Below are 27,438 nucleotides of genomic sequence, written 5' to 3'. Positions count from 1 at the left end.
ATTGCACTATTTTGTTTTCTTAGAATTTCTACACTTATACTAGTGAAGGGAAATGGTCGCACACCAGCATTATTTGTTGCAGTGTTTTGAAAGTCAGTTTTCTGAATTGTGGTATTTTGAAAGTCGACGATTTAAGTTTTCATTCGGGATTGTGGTCTTTTGCATTTTAAAAGTCGGAAGTAGACACACACACACACACACACACACACACACACATATATATATATATATATATATATATATATATATATATATATATATATGTATATAAATATGTGTACACATACTCAGTAGTATGTTCATCTTTCAAGAAATTTACATTTTCGGTATCAGAACATGCCAAGTCAAATTACAGAGGAATGACTTGGATGTTACCTTTGAGAAAACTGAATTATATTAGCAATTACCATGGAATACAAATCAACCCTACCAAGTCTCAATGAGAATAAAAGCATAAAAAGCATTTTAAAATCTAGATCTTTAAAAATAAGATGTAAGGTCATTATGTAATGTCATTTGATTCTTTTTAGTTATGATGTTTAAGATGCATGCAGTTTAGGAGTCATGTGATTCTTCAAGTCACATTATGTTTGCAAATGTTTTTTTAAACTAAGTATGACTTATTGCTCTATCTGAAGAAGTTCTGTATTCATGATTAAAATATTAACACATTTGTTCTTTATTTTTTGACCAAATGCCTATTGATTTTATATTTCTTTTTTTTTTTGTAAATGGAATTTTAATCAGTTTCACACAGAAGCAGTTAATGAGTGTAATTTCTTTTTGTTTTGTTTTATTTTTTTCTACTGAGTATATATGATTCTTTAGAAGTGTTCAATTTTATTCTGCTTTGCATATTTTGTTGTCTAACCTTTGGAAAGCAAAAGGTCAAACAGTTCTTGAAAACTGTTAACTTTGCTGTTTCTGTATGTTTCCTAAAGAGATTTAGAAATCTGCTGATTACTATGCCTTCTATTATGCACCTTAGACAGTACAAATGCTCCCAAGTAATGCATTAAAAAGTGCAGGCTTTGCTCTCTGTTATGTATTTATTCCGACATTTGTTACCACTCATTTTTCCATATACTAATAATGCTCTACATTAGTTGTGGTACAAATTCTTGACTTCAGGTTCATATGTAACATTGTGCTCACCGTCAACGTGTCAGAATGTCATACTGATCAATGCTGTCCAAAACCTGTATGTTCGCAGTATAGCGACCAGTAGTTAATTACATAATATGCCCTGCTGGTAAGACAGTTTGGCCTAAATATGTGAAGATTGCTCCTTGATGTAAGTTTTCATTTTCTTCTGCTGATACCAGTATGCAACAAGTTTTTTTCTCTCTCCCTGCCTTCAAAATGCAGGGAAAAGGAAGTTATTCCTAAAATAACAAATAGGTCTTTGTGTGGAAAATGAATTAAGATTGGTTTATTTTCACTGTTGTTGTATTTGGATGCTTATTTAATGCTCAGACCTTTGCCTTTTTAGCCTCAGTATCTAGTTATAGACTAGCACTTTACATTTTCCATGATTTCATTTCCCTTTGCTGTATTCTTTGCATATTTGTTTACTTTCCACAAACTGCAGCGTTCTTTGGCTGATGGTTTCCCCATTTTCTTTTCAGAGTGAAGAATTTGACATCTACACTCTCTACTGTATGAACTATCCAAAGTAAGTACAGCATTAAACGTAGAAAATATTTTCTTTAGCTGTGTGATTAATTGCCCTAAGGTAGTCTTGGATCAGGTTATTTTGCAAGCAATCAGTGTCTTGAAAACTTTCTGCAATGCTTATGTTAAAATGGCCTGTGCAGTATAAGCACATTTCCATCTTTTGATTTCAGACTGGGTTCAAAGTAGAGTGGGACACAAACTGTGTCTTGAAAGGAAATGAAAACTGGAAACATATGTAGCACTATTGTCTGAAATTACAGCCCAAAGTGTATGCAGGCCCATTTATGCCCTTGTATAACCCATCAGTTACAAGTATGACTAATCTGTAGCCAGGGCTCACCATGGGACATCATTTTCCCCAAGCAGCAAAGGAAGCTGTGGTTAAGGAAGATCATTACCTTTGTAAATCTGAAATAGTGTCATTTGGTAGTAAGGGACATGATAGCTTGTCTACAATGTTATGTAGGAGACAAATTCCCTCCATATGCTGAAAACAAACATGCAAATAGAAAAGTTTTATTAGCTGAAGAAAAAGTAAAGGAGAAAAGAAAATCTGCATAATTTTATTTGATATTATCTCTTTGGTCTCCCTTCTTATTGTTTCTTTCTTCACTAGAATATTCCACAGCATTTGTTTTCCAAATTACATCAGGAACACAGATGTTTTTTGCAATAAATAAGAGTTAAGAACTTAAAATGTCAAGTAATGAAACATATTTCTGGCTTTGAGATGGTGAAATGAAGCTCCTGTCAACAAAAACTTGTTCTCTGATGATTTGCAAGTTACTGCTAGCTGGTTTCTACACCTTGCAATGCCAACTCTAGCTTGAGAATTGCAGTTTTCTATTATTTTTTGATGCTACTCCTTTTGTGCAAGCTTGTGTTTCTTCAAGTGAAGGACTAAAATAAAGCAAACATAAGCAGGCATGCATGCCTAGCATAGCTTTGTTTGCTACTGGTGGTTTCTGTAACATGTGGTAATGTCAGGACATTCAAGAACATGACAGGCATACTTTTAAGGTGCTACCAGAAACAAGAACACATGGCATTCAGACTTGTATTCTATACATACTAAAGGCACCAATCACTTAAAGGAATATATCCCTTACAGTTTTAAGTGTCATGTTGACTCTGTCATAAAACATCACGTTTAAAGTTTGCAAACAATCATTTCATGCAATCAATAAAGTTTCCCCATTTCACTTAAAGAAAAAAAATGCACCATTAGCAGCTGCATTTGAATATTGTATCATTTTGAACTATCTGAAATGTGGGGAAATAGCTCGTTTAATTGTTTTGTAAGGAAATGCTTTGTGCATACCTCAAACATCTAAGCAAGGACAGGAGATCTTTGAATATATTTGTGCAAAGAAGGCATAGACATTCCACTTTCAACTTCAGTTAGCAATCATAATAGCTGAAAATATCCAGCTAGCAGCTACATATGGTAGTACAGATAATGTCATGTTGAGAAATTCTGGCAAACCATAACAATGTATAGAAAACGAAGAATTTATTTCCTTATATAGTATCTCTGCAGCAGCTGAGGTTGTCATTTATTTGCGACAGCTGAAAAGCTGTATGTACTTTGCTAGAATGGGATATTACGTAAATGTCAATAAATATTTGCTGCATCTCTGAATGTTATATTTTGTATTTCTGCTAAGACTTGAACAATCCACTGCTTCTGTAAAACAAAGAGTGTTAAAGCTGTTAATAAGGATTAAAGTGAATAAAGATTTGTGAAACTGTCAGGATTTCTGTTTGCTATAATATTTTGTTTGTAGGTATAAGCTGACAATTTTGACATTACATTTTTTTAGCAGAAACAGCATTGAAATAGACTGTTGAAAGACGGACAGTAAAGTATTAGAACTTTGCTGTTACTGTTATTAAAAGTGCTGTACAGCTATGTCATAACCAACAAGTCATTACATGCTTGAGTCATCATCTGCAAGGATTATTTTGAGACAAAGCTTTTTCCTTAACTACTTGGTGAAGAAACAGAATGGCAGATACAACAAAAATAATTCAGTGTGATTACTAGTACTGCACTCCCACCCAGTGTGGACCTGCCCACCCCTCTCTTTATACATACTGTCTTTAGGTTCAGTAGCATTTCTTTTCCTCAAACTGCAGCAATTTTTGTTCTGTCTTTACTTGTATGTTGGGATGAAACATCTGCCTTTCCATTCATGCTTCTGTGATCTGCTGAATTGTTTTCACCAGACACTTCCACATTATAGGCAATGTCTGCAAAAAAGGAAGTATGGGTAATTGTCATAGTTTAACAATGAGTTATTATTAGAAAAATGTCAAACTTGCTGACAACAACTGTAGAAAGCAGAATAAAACATGGGAGAACTTGACACTGAAACTGATATTTCATACCGTCACTATATTCAGGAAATAGAAGTATTGCTACAGAATTTCTGTCTGATTGACCATAAAAAAACAAGGCTACCAAGAAAATCAGTCTATGTCATAAAATGGAGTTCAGGCCTGCGAAGCTGTTAGCAGCCCTGTGACAGCTTAATATAGTATGTAGCTTATAAAATCTAGCATTTCAGTGCAAACGTTTAGCATTTAGGCATTTAGGCTCACACTGAAGGCAAAAGGACTCGCTACTGGGATTTTTCCTCTCTGAAATCTTCTTATCTCTGGCTCTACTTCACTCATGGCTGCCTCACCCCTCCCTCCCAAGTGAAGAATTTCTGAAAATGATCATGCAAACAACTGAAGGCAAAAGGACTCACTACTGGGACTTTTAATCTCTGACATAGTCTTAACGCTAGTTCTACTTCACTCATGGCTGCCCCCTCAGTGAAGAATTTCTGAAAATTATCCTGCAAACAACTGAAGGTAAAAGGACTCACTAATGGGATTTTTATTCTCTGAAATCTTCTTAAGTAGGTGTATTCCCTGTTAACTAATTACTGCATCTAGTTGTTAGTGCTTTTACTTAATTTTATTATATTGGCATAGCCTGCACACTTGCAAGGTCTTTTTCCTCTTCTTCAATTTTCTGCCATTACAACTAACTGCCACTAGGTAGCAGCAAACCACCAAACAACTGAATCTTAGCCCAGATATGCATCTCATCCTGTAAGCAGGACAGTGCTCTACAGTTATTTAAATTCTCCAATATTTCTGTGTACTGTAAGGTCACCCAAGTCCCTTCACAGCAGTTATTTTTCTATTCATTGTGAATAAATAGTGGAATCACAGTAACTGGTATAATCCCTGTGATTAAAGGACAATAGTGCTTGCCTTCTTTACTTAGTCAGACTCCTGATACTTTTTTTTCAGCTCTTCTGCTCGTTCCCACCATTCCCACCCAACCTTAGCTCATTTCCTTTATACCTAACCTTACCACACCCACACCCAACTTCCATCTTTCAGCCAATTGCACAAACCACCCCCCCCCCTTTGCTCTCATATTACACAGTCTACACATAGAACCTCCCCACTCACAAAGTTGCTGCAGTTCATCCTATCAATATACTATCAGGACCCTTACACATTCCACAGGATTATCTCTATACACTCACCCTACTTCTAACAAACCAGACATATATTCCCATCAAATAATTCAACACTAACACTCACCATTACAGCCCATCTAACCTCACCCTACTTCAACAACATTGCAATCCCCAACATAAGTCACCCTATCTCAGCCTCACTCCCAACATTCACTAACTACCCCTTACTCATCTCAACCTCACTCTTTAACCACACAACCTATGACCTACACTCCTACAAACTCCTCTATTATCAAAGCAAATCTAACATATTCATACAATGTGACTTAACCTTCTCCAAATATCTACAAAACATAATAAACATTGCCTCTCACCTGCTTTGCAGTGGTGATATCAACCCCAACCTAGGTCCAATGACAAGTCCAACAAATTACCAAAATCAGCCTAGAACCTATGCTAGCCTACTTAAGAAAACATCCGATATTCTAATAATAAATCATAACGTAAGAAGCGTCCTTAACAAAACCACTGAGCTCCATGCAACCATAGCATTATACTTACCTGACATCATCTTCCTCACAGAAATATGGCTCAAATCACACATTAAAAATGAAGAAATACTTCCCCCTGGTTATAGCATATTACAAAAAGACCGTACAGCTAAATGAGGAGGCAGAGTCGCTCTCCTATATCAGAAAAACATCAATGTTGAACTATTTAACATAGAAATCCCTGCATTTAATAATCCAGAGATCCTACTTGCTAAGGTAAGACTACATACACAAAACCAGCTAAATATCTTAGGATCATATATCCCTCCAGGAGATAACATCAAAACCCTAGAATCCCTTCTCCACTGGACATCAGAAACCCTCCCCATGAAACCATTATACTAGGTGACTTCAGTATTGATTGGACCTCACTTAAATCACCCCACCCCTCAAATCATATTAACCTTTACGGCTTCTCACAGCTTATACAACCTTCTACTAGGGTAGACAAAACCTCAAAAAAGAATCAATACTAGATTGGGTTCTTACCAATCGTCCATCTTTCACCCATAATTTTGGTACACTACTTGACACTTAAGTGACCACCTCCCAACCTCCTTCATCAGAGACCAAATGAAACTCACTAGAACTAGCTCTCTTAAACACATCAGATACACTAAGAACTTCAGGGCTGACGACCTTAATACAGCCCTTAAACACTCTAACTGGTCCCCCATTTTAACACTTCCTTTAGATGAAGCAGTTGAGTATTTCAACACTATCTTCTTAGGCATTCTCAGCCATATTTCCTCACCAAGACAGATCCGCACTAAAACCGTCCATGTTCCATGGCTTACCAAGAGCACTAGGCAACTTATAAAAAGGGACAAAGCATGGGACATCTGGCACAAAAACAAATCTACTCCTAATAGGCCAACCTTCTTAGAACTGAGAAACTCTGTCAAAAAAATTAGACTAGGCAAACAAAAATGCAATAGTGAAATTCAAACTAAGCACAGTACCAACCCACAAAAGTTCTGGGCTGATATAAACAGTATTCTCCAACCAGATAAACTCCTCATCCAAACATGGACACCACCTCTATAAACACAGCCACTCAATTCAATGAGTTCTTTGCCAACTCTGTAGTAAAGCTGTCAACAGATCCACCCTCCTCAACCCCTACTATACTATACTATATAACCCATCAAATAACGCCAACTCCTTCACCCTTCAACCTGTACCAACTTACACCATCTATAGACATCTAACCAAACTTAAACCCACCACCCTAGTAGCAGACAAACTACCTGCCAAATTCCTACAAATAGTCGCCAAAGCCATTTCCTACCCAATCTCTATAATCATTAACAGATCAATCTCAGAACAAAAGGTGCCACTTCTTTGGAAAATCTCCTACATTATACCAATACAAACTACCACCCTATAGCTATACTTTCCCCATTGGCTAAAATACTGGAAAAATGTATCCACACTCAGATCCTAACACATCTCCTCTCCGACAATCGTTTTGCCAAAGCTCAACACGGATTCTGACCCAACCATAGCACTGCCACTGCACTCTTCCATTTTAGTAACCTATTAAATATGCAATGCAATAATGGCCAACTAATGTCTGCAGTTTCCTTGACTTATCAAAGGCGTTTGATACAGTCTCCCATACAAAACTAATAACATCACTCTCATAATTAAATCTAACTACCCCCACTCTATTATGGTTTCAAGACTACCTCTCCCAATGCCAAAAAGCTGTTCAGTGGTAAAACTCCCTTTCCCCCGTACTTCCTGTAAAACTAGGAGTACCCCAAGGATCATTCCTAGGACCCCTACATTTCACTATATTTACAAATAATCTTCACAAAGCCACCCCTCTAGCAAAACTGGTTCAATACGCTGACGACTCCAACTTAATCTGCTCTGCCCCCACCTTCCAACAACTTCATATCAAGACCCATGAACCCTTTATATCCATCAAAACCTGGCTAACAAACTCCCAGCTTATACTAAATCCTAAAAAAAAACAACTTATGCTCTTCCATCCTTCCAAAGCAGCACTACCTACTCACCCGTTCTCTATTTCTGCATCAGATAATACCCCTATCTCCCCTGTCACACAAACCAAATTACTAAGGGTCATTATTGACAATAATATGAAATTTGGCAAACACATAGCTCATACAATAGCCAAAGTCAACAAAAAATACTAGGTAATCTTTACAGATTTAAAAATGTCCTAACCAGTAACTGTAAAGTTACCTTAGATCATATCCATCTTATCCCTACCTTACTGTATGCTTCTCTGTCCTAATTAATCTAAACAAGAGTGATTAAAATAAGCTATCAGTATGCTACAACAAACTAGCAAAATTCACCACAAACTCCTCCTACCATACCCACCACTGTCAAGCCCTAAAACTGCTTTCCTGGTTGGAATTCCCTAACATCTTAGCTCTAAACCAACTTCTTCTAGCTCACCAAATACTGTACTAACCTGACAAAACTCCAGCCTTACAAGATCTGATTACCCTCTACTGCAATAACCGAGAACTTAGATCCACTAACAAAGCACTAATCGCTATCTCCAAAAGCCATTACAGCTTTGGTGACTCCCTGTATTCTAGCAACATTGCCAAGACTTGGAACTCTCTGCCACTACAAATTTGGGTACAATTTAATAAAACGATCTTCAAAAAAACGCTTATTTCCCACCTAAACAACTACTAGCACCTGGATGACATATTCTAACACCTTTCTCCTACCCACTATCCAACCTCTTCTTTAAATCTCCCACAGATGCACTATACTTACCAAATCACTGCTGCCCACTCCCCACTGCCCTGTCTACACCCACTGACTCTCCCCTAGACTAAGTTGAAAATCTTTCCCTAAAAATGTCAATAAACCTCATATGAACTTGTCTATATTCTCCTCCTTCGACAAACTGGCTAGTATTTTTAGTTTTTTCTTCTCTTATCTTTAGTACATCTTCAAGATTATCTCTACTAAACATACTGTATGAACAACAGTCATGTGTTACTGTCTGCTATACTTTTAATTGTATGTCTAAACCACTATGCTTATGTAAATATCTTATGCAATCATATGTTATCTGCTATATTTTGTAACTGTTTGTGTAAACCACATCATGTAAATATCTTATGTATAGTATGTTAGTAATTGTTTCTGGAGCTTTTCTCCCTGGGTCTCTGCTGAAAACGGACAGCTCTGTCCAGTCAGACCTCCCCAGTAAACAAATGTAAAATAAATAAATAAATAAATACATTTATTGACTACAAACATTTTCATATCAGCATGCTTTGCAGAAGTTGAAACTTCATTTAGATATTTAGAACATTGGTCTAGACTGCAGTTTATTGTGGATTTAAACAAAAGACCTGGAGGGCTTTACTTTGTCGTAATTGACAGATTAAAGATTATGTTTTTTCTGCCAGAATACATGACAATTCTTTGCTCAGTCAGAGAGAAATTCTGAACAATATTTCTATTTCCTGAAGATAGTGCCAGCATCCATGGGACCTGATAACATCCCAGGCTGCATCCTACATGGGCTCAAATAAGAATTAGCAATGTAATTGGGTACTCTTTTCAATCATAGTCTAAGCACTGGCTTCATCCCAGCTGAATGGAAAAAGGCCACAGTTATCCCCTTGCACAAAAGTAGTGTTTCCACTGACCCTGTGAACTATAGACCTATTAGCCTGACTAGCCTTTTCTGGAAGGCCATGGAGAGAATCATTATAGACCTATCAGCAAGATATTGGTAATCTCCAAGCACTTGACTCTACTCAATTTGGATTTGTCAAAGGGAGATCAAGCCTGTTAAACCTAATGGACTTCTTCGAGACAGTGACCAAGGCCCTTGATGAGGGGAAATCTATGCATACAGCCTACCTAGATGTAGCCAAGGCTTTTGACACTATCCCCCACTCAGGCATAATTGACAAACTCACCCAGCTATGTATCAAGCCATATATCATTAGATGGGTCACTAAATGGCTCACTGATAGAACACATTTAGTCAAAATAGGGGAATCCACCTCTATTAGTATGCCTGCAACCAGTGGTGTTCCACGGGGATCAGTCCTGGGACCTCTATTGTTTGGAATCTGTTTCTCAGAAGTGCCTATAGGTCTGTGGCTGACAAATTTTGCTGATGACTGCAAACTAGGAGTGGTCATAGAATCTCTAAATGATGTCAAAATCCTACAAAAGGGTATTACACAAGCAAATGATTGGTGCTAAAGTCATGGCCTTAAACTCAGTGTAAAAAAATGTATTATCATCCCTTTTTAAGAGCGATGTTCCTGCTAACTAACCACATCAGTAACAACACCCTTAGTACACATTCAGCAGTGAGAGACCTGGGTATCCAGGTTGACAGCAACCTTACCTTTGATCTCCATAGTGGTAAGAAGGGCATTCTATATTGCTCAACTCATAAGTAAGGGCATTGCCTCCAGAAAAAAAAGAAATTATAACCTCCTTGTACTCTTCCCTCATCAGGCCAATAATTGAGTATAATGCACCTTATGGCACCTGCAACAATTGGAGAAACCGCAAAGGTTCCTCACAAGGAAAATTCAAGGTCTTCAGCATCTGTCCTATGAGGATCATCTGAAATAACTGTCACTTTATTCTTTTTCATGCATACTACTCAGAGGCAATCTTTGCCTTGCATATAAGGCAGTCTTTGACCTTGCTTTGATTGGAAATGCTGCATATCCATAAGTCAAATGGTACACAGGTTACTCACTCTAATGGCCTTAACCTGGTATATGACATTAATAGAACCTGCTGGAGGGACAGATTTGTCTCCCAGAGGTTACCACACCTTTGGAACCAACTCCTGTTTCATCACAAGCAGAGCACTTCATTGCCCCTCTTCAAACACAATCTGGACAATTGGATGGGTAACCATAAATTCACCCCAGGGGTTCCACCTATGTCCCTCTTGGACAGGGGTGATAGGTGCTGATCATGGAACTAAGTGTAAAACTTAACTAGGCTTGTAAGGGCCCTAGGGTTATTAGCTTAGCAACCTCCTATGATCCTACGGTACACCAATTCTAAATGGTGACTATTGTAATTTCGTTACTGCATCTCATACTGTTTTGTAGTAATTGAATACAGATGTATCCTCCTCCTTCCCACTTTGTTCCATGGTGGCCACAGTTTTCTCTAGAAAACATCCAATTATTCAATTTCTGGAAGATAATATTTTGTGTTTTGATCATTATTCATCTCTGTAAGTAAATTATGCATCAGAAACAACAACAATGTTTGTTTGTTGATATCATTAGCTGATTCCACATTTGTCACCAAAATAGCAATCTGTCATCCAGTCATTGAAAGAAGTGCCTTGTTATTAACATCCTTACATTTAAACGTGTTCACCAATAATTTTGTCCTCCTCTTTCTCCATCAGCCAGGGAGATATACCTTCCATCACTCCACTCCTATTAAGGTCATATATCCTAGAAGTAAAGCTTTATAGGATAAATCTTTGGATTAACTCTAAAAGAATGGACTTGTACCTAAAGATGTTCTACTACCTGGAATTTCTCCTGAGGAGTAGCAGAAATGAGTCAGATGAGTGGGGCATGTCCAAGATGGTGAACAGTTAACAGCAGTGTACGTTTGCTCTGCTTTGTTTTAACATCTCTGACAGGATTTTTGCAGAAAATTTCAAAGAATATGTTTTAAATTTTTTTTGGATGCATAATTAAACTACTTCTGAAAAAACTACTCCAAGAAAAAATAAATTGGAAACTTTTTTCTTTGCTTTTTCCTGTTAAGAAACTTATTCCCTCACAATGATCCACTCAAAACCCCCAGTGTACAGGACAATACGATGAGGAGAGACATTCAGTCTATACTCAGCAACATCAGTGAACATTCTATAAAGATGGATAAATCGGAAAGCAAAATAGTCCAACATTAAGTAGGAATGTAAAAACAGGTAGAAGTACTGAGTGAAGCTTTTAAACAACAATCTTCACAAATTTCAAACATAGAAGAGGCAATGTCTTATTTAGACGGAAGAATGATTAAGAGTTAGAGTAATACTGAATTTTTCCTGAAACAAAACAGCTTATGTTCAGGAAGAAATAGAAGATCTAGGAAACAGATCTCGAAGGAACATCATTAAGATTAATGGCTTCCTTGGGAAAAAGGAAGGAAACAGTATGATTCAATTTCTAAGTACCTGGCTACTTAAGACATTGAATCTGCCTAACGCTCTTTCCTTTGGTATTGTGAGGGCACACAGATCACTTTCCGACACATTTGCAAAGAAAACTCCACCTACACCAAGGTTAGTGATCATTCGATTCTTTTCCAGCCAAGATAAAGATCTTGTTTTAAAAATAGCATGGATTAATTATCCAGTTAAAAAATAAATACTATTTGACAATGATTATTCAACTTCAGTTATGTCAAAAAGGAAATCATGTGTACCTCTTATAAAGGACTCAAAGAAAAACAATATTAAAATATAAATTCTGTTTCCAGCAAAAATAAAGATTAATCTTATAGAAAAACAGAGGATTATTAACTCTTTGGAAGACTCTGAAGTTTATACAGAGGAATAAATTGTAGAAACAGAATAAATGAGTTGGAGTTTGTCTATATCTCTCAAAAGAAATGTAGCAAGGAATGGTTGGTCAGTTAAAGACAAAAACAGTAAAAAAAACTGAAAGATAAATGAAAAAAAATAATTCTCATTGCAATATTTGTTCTGTAACATAGATAAGTGTATAAATAGTAAGGATCAGATCATAATATCACTTTTTACAAGGTTCATAGGTTCATAGGTGTGTACTAGGCACAGAGCTTAATCAGTCATACCATGCATATCACTTAATATAAAATATCAGTATGAGGAAGCTTATGTAAAGAAATAAACATTTTAAGTGATTAATATGGTTTTGTGCTGTGCTACTAAACACAGTACTTGGAATATAAAATGACAACAAAAAAGTATACTCATTTGCATTCTAATTCACATAAGGGGATGGTTGCATATACAAAAGAAAGTATTGGAACATCACTAAACAATTAGCCCATCATTGACATTACACAAGCTGAATTCTTATCACATATTACTGGCATTCTTCCAACCCAAGTTTTATTGTTAGGTCCCCTTTAAAGATTGATAGAAAGCTTCTTATAAAATAATAGATGAGAACCTGAGAAAACATATGCATATGAAATGGAGTCATTGTTGTATCTCTAATTCTGCCTTTTTACTGTCTTATTCTAATATTCTGTAGTTATTTACTGATTAAAGTAACTTGCTAAGCCTTTATTTAAAATGAAGTTAAAAATGAACACTTGTGATTGTTACAAGTTTATCTGTACATGCAGAGTTTCTGAAAAGATTTTATCTATTTGTGGAAGTATCTGAAAGTTTAAAGTGTTTCATGTTTACTTTTTTTTCTTGTCTAGATGGCTTTGAAGGGCTAATATTAAATGCTGAAGTGTTTAAATTCACTCAGGAATGCTACAAGCATTTCTATGCATGCAGTTAGAGCTAAACAGACTATTTTCATGCCTTTAATAGAATTTTAGTTTAATAGAAGCTATTTATTTGTGCAAGCACTTTTGTGAAGTTTTATAAGCTTTAAAAAGTTCTATAAGTTGTTATTCTTACCCTCTTCTTCCTTAAAATGAGAGCTGACCTTTAAAGTCACATTCTGAACCAGAAGTGATATATTATAATGTCAGTATGGGAAATGCAGTGTGCTTTAAGTAGTAATACTGATAAAGTAACTTAAAAGCATTAATATATAGGAATTAAAACACATTGTATTAAATCATACATAAGTAATATACTTAATTCATATAATATAATAAATGAAAGGTAAAAAATGAGCTGTAAAACTAATAATAGCTGGTTTGTAGTTTTCATTGCTTGTTATATATTAACAGATTGATAATAGATGGAGCACACTGCAGCTTATAATAGGACATAATTCTGGTATGACACAAATGAGTATATTTTCTGGTATTTGGTTTAAAAATCACAAATAGATTATTGATCAATTTTATTTAAAAAAAATATTTTATGTTAATTCAATTTCTCTGTGATAAAATGCATAAATAAGACAGTGGACTGATTGTAAGAAATAAAAGTATATAATAAAAAGAGTAAATTGGAATAACAATTGTCTGATATATATGTTCTTTCAAACGGCATAGTGCATATAGATTATAACTGAAATACGGAGTTCGTGTAAATAGTAAATGGTATAAGATGGATAGTATAAGCAGTGATAGAAAGAAATGAGGACAAATAGACATGTATATAGGTAGTAGATTGTTATATAAATAATTTTATATACTGTAAAATAAAATAAATAATAATATGCAACTTCTTGACCTATATAATAACAAATGTTAAATTGACATCTGGTAACCTTCTTAATATAGTGAGAGGGTAAGAGGTTATAAGAGAAGATGGGAATAGTGATAACTAATCTGGCTTATTTAAAGTGAAATGGGACCTAAGTAGCCTTTTCTGTCTTTCTTAATAACTTCTAGAAGGACTTTCTTAAAATGATTCCTGTCAAGATAGGGAACATGCATGCATGAAGCAGCAGCATGAGCTATGTGCAATGAGTCTAATGGGGAGGTTGAGATGTAGTTTGTTTGATTTTATCAACAAACTATGAATATGTTATTCCAAGGTAGAATGTTTTAAGGTTATATTGTTAAATAATATTCTAATTGCTTTAAAAGTTCTGTCCATAGCTGAATGCTCTTTATCATTGTCTCTGAAGTATATAATAGTTCTTTTTACATAATAGTAATTTTTAGTAATTTGTCCCCTTATAAATGTCTGATTTTAAATGTTTATCTATTAATATTAACAGATTAAATAATCCAGTAAAGAGGGGAAGCCTGCTTAAATACCTGAAGTCACATAAAGCTCAAATAGTATTTTTACAAAAAGTGCATTTACTCAATAAGGATGTTAATAAATTATCATTAAGGAATTATTTAATTCTGACAGGCTCTGAATTTAAATCTAAAAGAAGAGGCAGTCTCATTCTCTGGAAGAATTCCCCAGTTATACCTAATGTAATGGATATGCTTTGGTAAACTCTTACTGGATTCCAGGGATTAGAGCTAAAGATGCAAAACATTATCTAGACACTATATCCTGTTATATGAAAGGTGATGTCATAATGTTTGATGATTTTAACTGTATATTATCTGATAAGAACACCACTGCTAATAAGAAACCTAGAATCACATCATCAGGTAAACACTTATTAAATGTTGTAAACCTTATGAACTTAAAGGATATACATGAACTAAGAAAAGTCAATTCACTTCAATACACCCATTTCTCTTATAGAAATGGAATGCAGACAAATATTGATAAAGTTTTTGTTACAGGCAATTTGATTTCAAATATGAGAAGTTTCCTAGTGTCATGTCCATTATCAGGTCACAATGATGTTGTATTCAACAATATTTTAAAACATAATATCTTAATTCATCATAAAAGACTACCACCACACATTGTTAAAATAAAAGAATTTAAGGAGTCTTATGTAAATGAGATAAAGACATTTATAGAAATAAATACATTTGGTGAAGAAAATGATATACTCTTTGGGACTCACTAAAGGCTTACTTAATGGTAGAACTACATGCTGGTATATAAGTAAAACAAAAGAATGAGGTAAATAATTAAATACATTACAGACTAAAATGGACAAAATAAAGTTAGACCTAAATCCAAATGACACTATTAGTCAGCCAGAACTAAAAAATTTGAATAGAAAATATGTTGAAATTCTAAATCATAAAGTGTCAATAAATCTGAAAAAATTAAAACTTCAAAAATATTCAGTGAACCCATCTAGCTTGCATAAATTTGCTATTAGATCTTAGAAAATGAATAGACTAAATCATGTTAAAGAAATTATAGTACAAATAAATAATAACAAATAAACAAAAACAGATATTAAGGTATTCTTGAATACTTTAGTATATTCTATGAAATCAGAAATAAAAATCAAATAGCTTAGTCAATGATGAGATAGTAAAAACTTTCCAAAGAAAAAATACAAAGAATAAATTAACAAATGAACAATTAAACGAAATTGGTAGGCATGTCACTTTAAAAGAAATAGATCAAATTAAAAAGTTAAAAAATAATAAGGATCCTGGTTTAGATGGTCTTATACTTGAAATATATAAACTATTGCCAGATAATGCAGTGATTATACTAGAAAAGGCTTTCAGGGAAATAAAAACTACTTTGGAGATTCCCCCATCATGGAAATATTCCCTCATCTCACCTATTTTAAAGCAATAAAACACGATATGGCTAACAAAGAATCAAAGAAACAAATCTGTCCAAATAAGCACCCAAATAAGAGAAAGAACGCTGAGGAACAATGTAGGTTGACGAAAAAATTAATTTATTAACGCTGTCAATACAAATCTGCGTTTTCGTATATCCCACTTCATCAGATAAAATACACATGATACAAGTACTATTTAAATAGCATGATGAACATCAAACAACTGATCTCATTGGTTATCCAACATTTAAAATTTAAAATTTAAAATGGTAGTAACATTTAAAACATATCAAGAATATAGATATGAACAAATAAAACATACATAATAATACCCTAAATTCATCCATCAGAACAATATAAATATATATAACTCTTCTAACAATAAATAAATAAAAAATATATAAAAATAACTTTTACATGTGCAAATTCGTATGGATGAAAAATCTGTATCTACATATGCCCTCTAGTGGTACATGTTAAAATACCATAAATAATTATTACTACAATTTATCTGATCTGAGCTTTAAAACTGGCATAATAGATAACATTTAATTTAAACCGGGATTCCTGTTGGCCTAAAGTGTAATTTGCCAAAACAGTTCCCTATATTCCAGCTTTGCCTCCCACATACCTCCCCTGATTTCCCTGGGAACCATTTCAATAACAAAAAAGGAAAATATAGATAGTGGACAGGACTTCCTATGGCGAAATAATGCATTTCTAGGGTTCGCCTTATTAATCTCGTATTGTGTTCATAAATCCTAGTCCTGAGTTTCCTTTCAGTTTTCCCTACGTAAAATGAGTTACAAACCTTGCATATAGCTAAATAAACTAAACCTGAACTATTACAATTTGCATGTACCTTGTTTGTGATGTTCCTATTCCTACTGGGAATCTCTATAGAAGGAGCATTCACTATATACGAACATTGAGAACACATTCCACATTTATATGTGCCGTATTTTAAATGGCAACTGGTGTTGTTTTTTTTACTTCCAAATTCAAACGTTCTTAAAATTCAAATCCTGTCTGTATATAAAGTATAAGGGCCCTAATACTTTGGGATCAATATCAGAAATTTGTTGAAATCTATCCCATTCCCTATTCACTATTCTTTTTATAATGTTAGAATCTCCATTATAATCAAGGATATAAGTCTCTTTGGGGTCCTTTTCATCTTTTTTATCTTTTTTAGGAATTGGTACATTAGTATTAGGAAGGTAAACTATGTCCTTACCTAAAATAGGTCCAAACCTACCTTTTCTACCAACAGAAACCTCTTTTTCTACCTGGCATATAATGTCCTTTGGATAACCCCTCCTTTCGAACATGTCACAAACCCTTTTACTTTCAACTATAAATTCTGTATCATTTGATGTCATCCGGCTGATCCTAAACAGCTGCCCTTTAATAAGATTTTTCTTCTGAAAGTAAGGATGACCACTGTTGAAATGCAAATAAGAGTTAGAAAAGGTTTGTTTCCTGAATATTTTTGAACTAAAACTACCCATTTCTTTAGAAACACTAATATCCAAAAAATTTAATGTATCATAGTCAATATTATATGTGAAATCCAGGAAATGTGTAGTAATCCTAATGTATTTCAAAAATTCCATGAATTTTTTCTCTGTATCAGTCCATAAAATAGATATATCATCCAGGAAACGTTTATATAGTGTCCAACAACTTTTAAATTCACTGTTCAAAATGTATTGATCTTCCCACCAAGAAAGTACAATATTAGCAAAAGTAGGAGCACATCCTGCTCCCATTGCCACTCCTTTAATTTGTTTATAAAATTCTCCCTCAAAATACATAAAATTATTGTTTAAAACTATTTCCATAAACACAAGAATATTATTGAAGTCCTTATTAGAAAATTTTCCATATTTTAACATATATTCTTCCAACCAGTTTAAACCTAATTCATGTGGTATACTACCATATAGATCCACAACGTCCATTGTGATAAACATTAATGAATCTTGGCTTAATTCACATTTTAAAAGTCTTAATAGATCCCATGAATCTTTTAGTACTGCAGAGCCCTGGTACGCTAGTTTTTTAAGTTTATCATCCAAAAATTTAGAAATAAAGGAAGTTATGGACCCTTCGGAAGAAACTACCAACCTTAAAGGTGGGTCCTTGGAATTTTTGTGAACCTTAGGAATTCCAAATACTGAAGGTACCCTAGGAAATTTGTTATACAAAAACTTATCTGTATCCAAATCTAGAGAACCTTCCAGTAATAAATCATCCAATAACATATGTAGTTTTGAGTTAGCTATATTCGCTTCATTAACTGATGCTAAGCAGTATTTGTGGGTATTTTGTAACTCATCTTTCATTTTAGATTCATAAATAATTGTATCCATCAGAACTGTGCCACCCCCTTTATCTGGTTGCATAATTCTGATGGTACGATCTGTTTTTAACTCGTCCAGATATTGTCTTTCCATTAATGTTAAATTAGAACTCACTTTGTGATTTTGTACCTCCTTTCTGATTTCCCTCTCTAAAATAGTCTCCAGGCTTTTCAATTGGGGGTGTAACGGAGGTTTAAAGGTTCCTTTTCTCTTTAAAACTGAATTTGAAACAAAATCTGAATCTGTGTTTCCAAAAATTAAAGTTAAATTCTTTTTTCTGATAAACAGTTTTAAATCTATAATGGTTTTTACCAAGTCCGTTTTCCTATATGGCACATACTTGAAACCTTTTGAAAATAAATTAAAATGCTCCAAATCAATAGAAATATGTGTATTTCAAGGTGTTTCTAATAAGGACTTCAATAATATTCTTGTGTTTATGGAAATAGTTTTAAACAATAATTTTATGTATTTTGAGGGAGAATTTTATAAACAAATTAAAGGAGGGTCAATGGGAGCAGGATGTGCTCCTACTTTGGTAATATTGTACTTTCTTGGTGGGAAGATCAATACATTTTGAACAGTGAATTTAAAAGTTGTTGGACACTATATAAACGTTTCCTGGATGATATATGTATTTTATGGACTGATACAGAGAAAAAATTCATTGAATTTTTGAAATACATTAGGACTACTAAACATTTCCTGGATTTCACATATAATATTGACTATGATACATTAAATTTTTTGGATATTAGTGTTTCTAAGGAAATGGGTAGTTTTAGTTCAAAAATATTCAGGAAACAAACCTTTTCTAACTCTTATTTGCATTTCAACAGTGGTCATCCTTACTTTCAGAAGAAAAATCTTATTAAAGGGCAGCTGGTTAGGATCAGCCGGATGACATCAAATGATACAGAATTTATAGTTGAAAGTAAAAGGGTTTGTGACATGTTTGAAAGGAGGGGTTATCCAAAGGACATTATATGCCAGGTAGAAAAAGAGGTTTCTGTTGGTAGAAAAGGTAGGTTTGGACCTATTTTAGGTAAGGACATAGTTTACCTTCCTAATACTAATGTACCAATTCCTAAAAAAGATAAAAAAGATGAAAAAGACCCCAAAGAGACTTATATCCTTGATTATAATTGAGATTCTAACATTATAAAAAGAATAGTGAATAGGAAATGGGATAGATTTCAACAAATTTTTGATATTGATCCCAAAGTATTAGGGCCCTTATACTTTATATACAGACGGGGTTTGAATTTTAAGAACATGTTTGAATTTGGAAGTCGAAAAAACAACACCAGTTGCCATTTAAAATATGGACATATAAATGTGGAATGTGTTCTCAATGTTCGTATATAGTGAATGCTCCTTCTATAGAGATTCCCGGTAGGAATAGGAACATCACAAACAAGGTACATGCAAATTGTAATAGTTCAGGTTTACTTTATTTAGCTATATGCAAGGTTTGTAACTCATTTTACGTAGGGAAAACTGAAAGGAAACTCAGGACTAGGATTTATGAACACAATTACGAGATTAATAAGGTGAACCCTAGAAATGCATTATTTCGCCATAGGAAGTCCTGTCCACTATCTATATTTTCCTTTTTTGTTCTTGAAATGGTTCCCAGGGAAATCAGGGGAGGTATGTGGGAGGCAAAGCTGGAATATAGGGAACTGTTTTGGCAAATTACACTTGAGGCCAACAGGAATCCCAGTTTAAATGAAATGTTATCTATTATTTTAAAACTCAGATCAGCTAAATTGTAGTAATAATTATTTATGGTACCACTAGAGGGCATATGTAGATACAGCTTTTTCATCCATACAAATTTGCACATGTAAAAGTTATTTTTATATATTTTTTATTTATTTATTGTTAGAAGAGGTATATATATTTATATTGTTCTGATGGATGAATTTAGGGTATTATTATGTATGTTTTATTTGTTCATATCTATATTCTTGATATGTTTTAAATGTTACTACCATTTTAAATTTTAAATTTTAAATGTTGGATAACCAATGAGATCAGTTGTTTGATGTTCATCATGCTATTTAAATAGTACTTGTATCATGTGTATTTTATCTGATGAAGTGGGATATACGAAAACGCAGATTTGTATTGACAGCGTTAATAAATTTCTTTTTTCGTCAACCTACATTCCTCAGTGTTCTTTCTCTTATTTGGGTGCTCATTTGGACAGATTTCTTTCTATTCTAAAGCAAGACAAAGATGCTACAAAGTATTCTTCTTATAGACCCATTTCACTCCTAAATGTTGACTATGAGATGTTTGTGCCTATTTTAGCAAATATAATTCATTTAGCAATACAAAAATGAATTAACAATGACCAAACAGGCTTTATTTTGAATAGACATGTACAAGATAATATAATAAGGATACATACACTAATAGATTATGCAAATAAAAATACAAAATAACTTTCTGTTATTAGTCTTGATTTAGACAAAGCTTTTGATTCAGTCAATTAGCCTTATTTGTTTAAAGCACTTAAAGAATATAGCTTTTCAACTAAGTCAATAGCACTAATTTCAAAGTTCTACATTAATTCTTCTGCACATGTTAAAGAAATTATAATACAAATAAATAAAGAAAGGAAAAGAGATATTAAGGGTATTCTTGAGTGCTTTAGAATATTGTATGAAAATATAAATAAAAATTCAAATAGCTTAGTTGATGAGATAGTAGGAACTTTTCTAAAGGAAACTATAAAGAATAAATTAACAAATGAACAGTTAAACAAAACTGGTAGACCATTTACTTTAAAAGAAATAGATCAAATTAAAAAAGTTAAAAAATAATATGGATCCTGGTTTAGATGGTCTTACACTTGAACTATATAAACTGTTGCGAGAAAATGCAGTGATTATACTAGAAAAAAACTTTCAGGGAAATGAAAACTACTTTGGAGATTCCCTCCATCATGGAAATATTCCCTCATCTCACCTATTCTAAAGCAAGACAAAGATCCTACAAAGTATTTTTATAGACCCATTTCACTCCTAAATGTTGCTATGCGATGTTTGTGCCTATTTTAGCAAATAGAATTAATCTAGTAATACCAAAATAGAATAACAATGATCAAACAGGTTTTATTTTGAACAGACAGGTGCAAGATAATATAATAAGGATACATACTCTAATACATTATGCAAATAAAAATAAAAAGAACTTTCTGTCATTAGTGTTGATTTAGACAAAGCTTTTGATTCAGTCAATTGGCCTTATTTATTTAAAACACTTAAAGTATATAAATTTTCAACTGAGTTAATAGCACTAATTTCAAAGTTCTACATTAATTCTTATGCATACACCAAAGATAGGTTCCTTTCTTTCTAATGCATTTAAAACTACAAAAGGGCACTAAACAAGGTTGCCCACTATCTCCATTTCTTTTTGCACTAGTAATAGAACCTTTTTCTAACTCTATTATAGGTTCATAGGTTGGTACTAGGCTATCGGCCCTAAGGCCTATACAAGCCTAGCCATAACAATTCCCTGGCTATTTCTTCCCACAATATTTACTTCCCTGGTCAAACAAAAATATTTATGGTATAAAAATAGAAGATGATTTGGAACCAAAGATTCATTTCTTTGTGGATGACTTTCTGTTTACAATAGAAAATACAGAAAAATCCCTAGAATATATAATTAGTTCTATGAGGCAATTTGAATTTATTTAAACTATAAATTTAATCATAATAAAATGTGTACATTATTATTTAATAAGAAATTAAAAAATCATATACAAATTATTCTGACTTCAATTGGAATAACTCTCAAATTAATTATCTCGGTATCACCATTATATCTAATAGTAAAGAAATGGTACAAGTGAATTTTCAAGAGGTTATTGATAAAATTATAAGTCTAGTCACAAGTTGGAATACATTTTCTTTACTATGTAAGAATGCTTAATGTTAATTGATATGGTAATTGTCCCTAAAATATTATTTGTTATGCAATCATTAACAATGCCTCCACCAAAAAAAGTATTGAAAAAGATTAATAACATCCTACTTAAGTTCCTTTGGCATCCAGATAAACTAAGACTTTCTTTTAAGTGGCACAAAAATGGTTGGGATAATGGTGGAGTAGGATTCTCTGATATTCAATTGGTTTACTATTATCGAACCACTTTTCCGAATGCTAAACTCTGACTAATGCAAAACATGAACAGCGAAATTTCAAATCATGCCACCTTTTTGACCCATGTTAGCACTTGCTTTCTGATATGGAGTGGTCAGAAATGTCACCGTTGGATTTTATTTCAACAGTCTGACCTTTCAGCAGTTTGGATTTCACAGACATGGTGCTGGTGCCAAAGAAGAATGGTAGCACCAGGTTCTGTGTGGACTACAGGAGATTAGTCCAAAGAGTCAGATGCTTACCCCATGCCTTGGACAGATGAGGTACTAGAGCAGCTGGGTGGAGCTAAGTATCTTACAACCATTGATCTTACCAAGGGTTACTGGCAGGTGCCCTTGACTCCCAGTTCAAGAGAGAAGTCAGCCTTTGTGACTCCTTTTGGCTAGTATGAGTTCACAAAGATGCCCTTTGGGATGAAGAATGCCCCAGCAACTTTCCAATAGGCTGGTAGATCATATCCTGGCAGGAGCAGAAGGGTTTGCCCTTGCTTACCTAGATGATTTTGCCATCTACAGCTATTCCTGGCCAGAGCACCTTCAGCATGTCAGGGAGGTGCTGGGCAGACTACAGAAGGCAGGGATGACCATTAAGCTTAGCAAATGTCAGGTGGGTATGGCAGAGGTCTCCTACCTAGGACATAGAGTGGGGAGTGGTAAGATAAGCCCAAAACCTGCCAAAGTGGAAGCCATTCAGGCACGGCCTGCACATTTTACTAAAAAGCAGGTGAGGGCATTTTTAGGGAGAGCAGGGTAATACAGAAAGTTTGTCCCCATCTATAGTACCATAGCTGCTCCCCTCACAGACCTGACAAGGAAGAACAGGCCAGATAAGGTAGTGTGGACCCCAGCATGTGAGCAGGCATTCCAGAAGCTTAAAGAAGCTTTGGGAGGAACCCCTGTGTTGGCCAGTCCAGATTACAGCAAATAATTTGTTGTGCAGGTGGATGCTTTGAACCATGGGGTGGGAGCTGTACTTAGCCAGATTTCCTCAGAAGGGGAGGAGTACCCAGTGGTTTATCTCAGTCATAGGCTCCACCCCAGGGAGGAATGCTATGCAGCTGTAGAAAAGGAATGTCTAGCCATAGTGTGGGCACTGCAGAAACTCCAGCCTTATCTGTATGGAAGGAAATTCACTGTTATGACAGATCACAACCCCCTAACATGGTTAAACAGAGCCAGCCATTAAAATGACAAGTTGCTAACATGGAGCCTGGGGTTGCAAGCATATGATATGTCCGTGCAGCACCGCAGTGGGATTACCAATGCCAATGCAGATGGGTTCTCAAGACAGGGAACGGGGTAAGGTATACTCATATAGACCTAACTCCCTCAAACAGAGTCTCTCAAGGGTCACTTGAAAAACTAGCTTGAGTTATCCGAGGGGGGGGTGGGGGGGTATGTGAAGATTGGGTGAAGATAGGTGAAGGCTGCCAGCCTAGCCAGATAGAATTTTGGAGATAATTCTGTCATCTGTAAATATTAATGTAAACCACAGACTTGTTGTCTTAAATGATAAAAATAGTGTTACATGTGGAACTGAAAAAAATGTAACAGTGCACTCTACTGACCAAGTAAAGCATGTTGTGACCCTTTAATGTAAACATGGCTCTGGCCAGTCTAGATGAAGGAATTCTTGCTATTGTTTAAGGCCAGAGTTAATGGCCAGAATTTGCATGTATAAATGTCCTTTATTGCTCTGGTTTCTACCCAGAAGTGAAGAATGTAAGTGTAGTTTCTATTAACCTGGGAACCAAGGAAAGTCTGAAGAATGATGTCATGTAAACCAGGAATGTGATTTTAAAAACAGAGAGAATCAGAGAGCATTAAGCATTTTTGTCTTCACCATCCAACTGATCAGCACTGTCTTGCTCTATATGTAAGTTTATCTTAGACTTGTGTTTTCTCCTAGAAATAGCTAGAAACTAGAAAGATTAGACTGAGTTTTTCTGTGATGTCAGAACTGTACTACTGAAGTATTTTAAGTATTTCTGTGTGATCTCTGAACTCTTGACTAGCACTGTGTAGTAAAAAGTATTGTCTTGTGTTTTGACTATTTGTTATTAAATATTTTTAAACCCTTTCAACTGTGGCTGTTTTTGTAGAGATAATTTGAGCTATTTAGAGTACTTGCCTGCCTTTGGTAAAATTGTACAAAGCCACTATAATAGCTTAAGCCCTGGGCTATACTACCAATTGGATATAATATTGCGCAGTAATAATTGGACACCCTTTTAAGGGCCTTTGAGTAGCCGATAAATATTAGTGGGTGGTGGCAGCCGGTACTACCATATAGTCAGGGAAAAGGAGGCACAGCTGAAGAACCTGTGCCAACCTTTCCCAGAAGTGTCTGTGTGGTTATATAAAATCTTCTCAAAGTGTGTGTGTGTGTGTGTGTGTGTGTGTGTGTGTGTGTGTGTGTGTGTGTGTGTGTGTGTGTGTGTGTGTGCGCACGTGTGTGTGTCAGCTACTTGGGCAGGGACACGAAGCACTGGTTGGACAGTGAGGGTGCTGGAGGTTTTATCTTGCCCACTAGGCTGAGATCTGGACCCTTTAGCTGTGCCATTGGGGAGTTTTATTGGGGACCTGGAGAGCAAGGAGGCGACCACCCACAGACTGACTGTGATCTCTGTGTGCTCTTAAGGGAAATTTCACTTTACTGTGTGTATTTGTTATCCTTTCCTCCTATATGAGACGCCCCTCACTGGTGTTATTGTTGAGGATTGAGGCCTTGATTGCTGGGCCAGGACACGGGCGTCACACTGAAAACAAGCTGGACCACCCTGAATTCATATTTGAAGCTAATCAGAGTTACATTTGACTGATGTAGGGAGGAGAAGGCACTTCTGCTGCACTTATACTGTGGCTAACTCCAACCATGACCATTAAAAATATCATAAATTCAAGTAATTCACAGATGCAAAGTGTCAACTCCAACCACAACCATAAAAATATCATAAATTCAAGTAATCCACACATGCAAAGTGTTATTTAGGCATCTCACTGTCCCTCTAAAACTATAGTTTCATCAATAATACATACTCCATCCCCACTTCAAATAGAATCATTGTTGATCTCACTACTGAATGCTTATTGTAACTTGTTACCCGTATCCTTGTCAAGCAAAAGCTTGAAGAGGAAATCCGGCCAGCATAGACTTAAATTACCACTAAGTTCACCACCATTGTGAATTCGCTTCCATCAAACTCCTTTATTTACATTCCATATTTTAATTTCCATCCATTATTTCTGCTGCCGAGCATTACTTAACAGAAATGTTATCGTCAAAGTTATCATTGATTAGCAAACAATTCTACTTTAGGTGTACTCCAGAATAAGCAAATTAGCTGTGGTTTATCATGCACATATAATCTTCACAAACATAGGGTCAGCAAACAATTCTACTTTAGGTGTACTCCAGAATAAGCAAATTAGCTGTGGTTTATCATGCACATATAATCTTCACAAACATAGGGTCAGATAACATATTTTGCCTAGAAAACTATTCACATGTGTGACACTGAAAACCATTTAGTGCCAACTCATCTTACCCTTTTCAGAAGTGTTTTGACTCTGTAAGCACCAGTTAGACCACTTATCTGTTTTAAAGTGTAGGGCGTTCAGTGATTTCAGAAAGAAGTGGAACAAAGCAGCTTTGCTTGCTACACAAAGAAAAAAGAAAAGCTTCTGCAAAGATTCTGTCTTTTGTTTTACCTCACAAGGATGTAATTTCTTGAACAGGATGACCTTTTTGCTATACATAATCCTTTTTGTCCTTACAGGCTTCATCCTGAATGACTCCAGTATGGCTTTTAGGTCCCTAAACCTTGGTTAAGGACACACATGCTAGTCGTGCAGACACGCCATTGCAACACCCCAGTTACACAACAACGACAACAGCTTCATGTTTTCCTCTAGTTACCTTATGACTACTTGCCCCTTGACATTTTACTTTATATCTATCCTTGGTTGCTATCTGGAGACATGCTCTAGCTTCATGTGAAAAGCTTAACCATCACACTGCCTGACCTAAAAGTTCCTTAGTCTACCTACAATCGTGCCTCGTTGGCTTAACATTCCTGTATTTTATTTCATAAATATTTAGTTTGTTCCTTTACAAGTGCATTTGCTGTCACCATTGAAATATGGTGCTAGAAGCAAAGAAGAAAAGATTCATTTTTGTTCTATCAGTTAAGGAATGCATGTCTAAAGAAAGGTTGCAAAATCATACTTGCCAGTATCTTACTTATCATTACGCCAGAATAGAACTGGCATATTTAACAATTCATTTTCAAAGGCCATCATTAGTTTTGTCATATTTCTCTAGAACACAAGCTACTGTTATTTACACTGGCAACCAGGTTTCAAAAAAATAAATTGCTCATCTGTGAGTGGTGTCCCTTGCACTTTTGTGGTAGGTATCTTTTGGAAGATGCTTGAGTTTCATTATTTTTAGAAATAAATATTACTATCTTGTCCTCTTTCTCCATCCTTTAATCCAGAATGTGCATCTTTTAGTCTTTTTTCATATGTGTTCTGCTATAGATGCAGCCTTATTTTTGTGGCCCTCTATTGAAGTTTTGATCCTTTCATTGGTTTAGTGAAAATGGTCTCTCCTGAATTGTCATCATTACTCAGATGTGGACATAGTAAGTGCCTGCACAAAAAGTAACTATTTACCATTATACCATGACCCCCCCCAAAAACGTGCACGCTGATTGGCCAGCGTGCCCATTGTAAATCGAGTTATACTGATGGAAAAAGGTCCGGTTGCCCAGACTTTTTTCCATTAGTATAACTCGTTTTTTTAAAACACTGTCTCGCTATGTTAAATGGGTTTAACATAGCGAGACAGCTTTAAAATAAGCAACGGACATCTC

General features: G+C 34.9%; 1 protein-coding gene across 3 annotated transcripts in view; it reads left to right on the top strand.

The window, feature by feature from the left end:
* PLEKHG2 (pleckstrin homology and RhoGEF domain containing G2) overlaps positions 1–27,438 on the top strand; it is a 1,701,404-nt gene that overhangs the window by 1,138,452 nt on the left and 535,514 nt on the right. For all 3 annotated transcript variants that reach the window (XM_044062076.1, XM_044062085.1, XM_044062066.1), the window contains exon 6: positions 1,629–1,675. In XM_044062076.1, the coding sequence (XP_043918011.1) occupies positions 1,629–1,675 (47 nt within the window). The remainder of the gene's footprint in view (positions 1–1,628; positions 1,676–27,438) is intronic.

This window comes from Protopterus annectens, chromosome 1.part0, assembly GCF_019279795.1.
Source record: "Protopterus annectens isolate FY-2018-M chromosome 1.part0, PAN1.0, whole genome shotgun sequence".
Taxonomy (NCBI): Eukaryota; Metazoa; Chordata; order Ceratodontiformes; family Protopteridae; genus Protopterus; species Protopterus annectens.
Note: the sequence above shows the minus strand (reverse complement) of the source record. Positions and strands in the feature narration are given on the sequence as shown.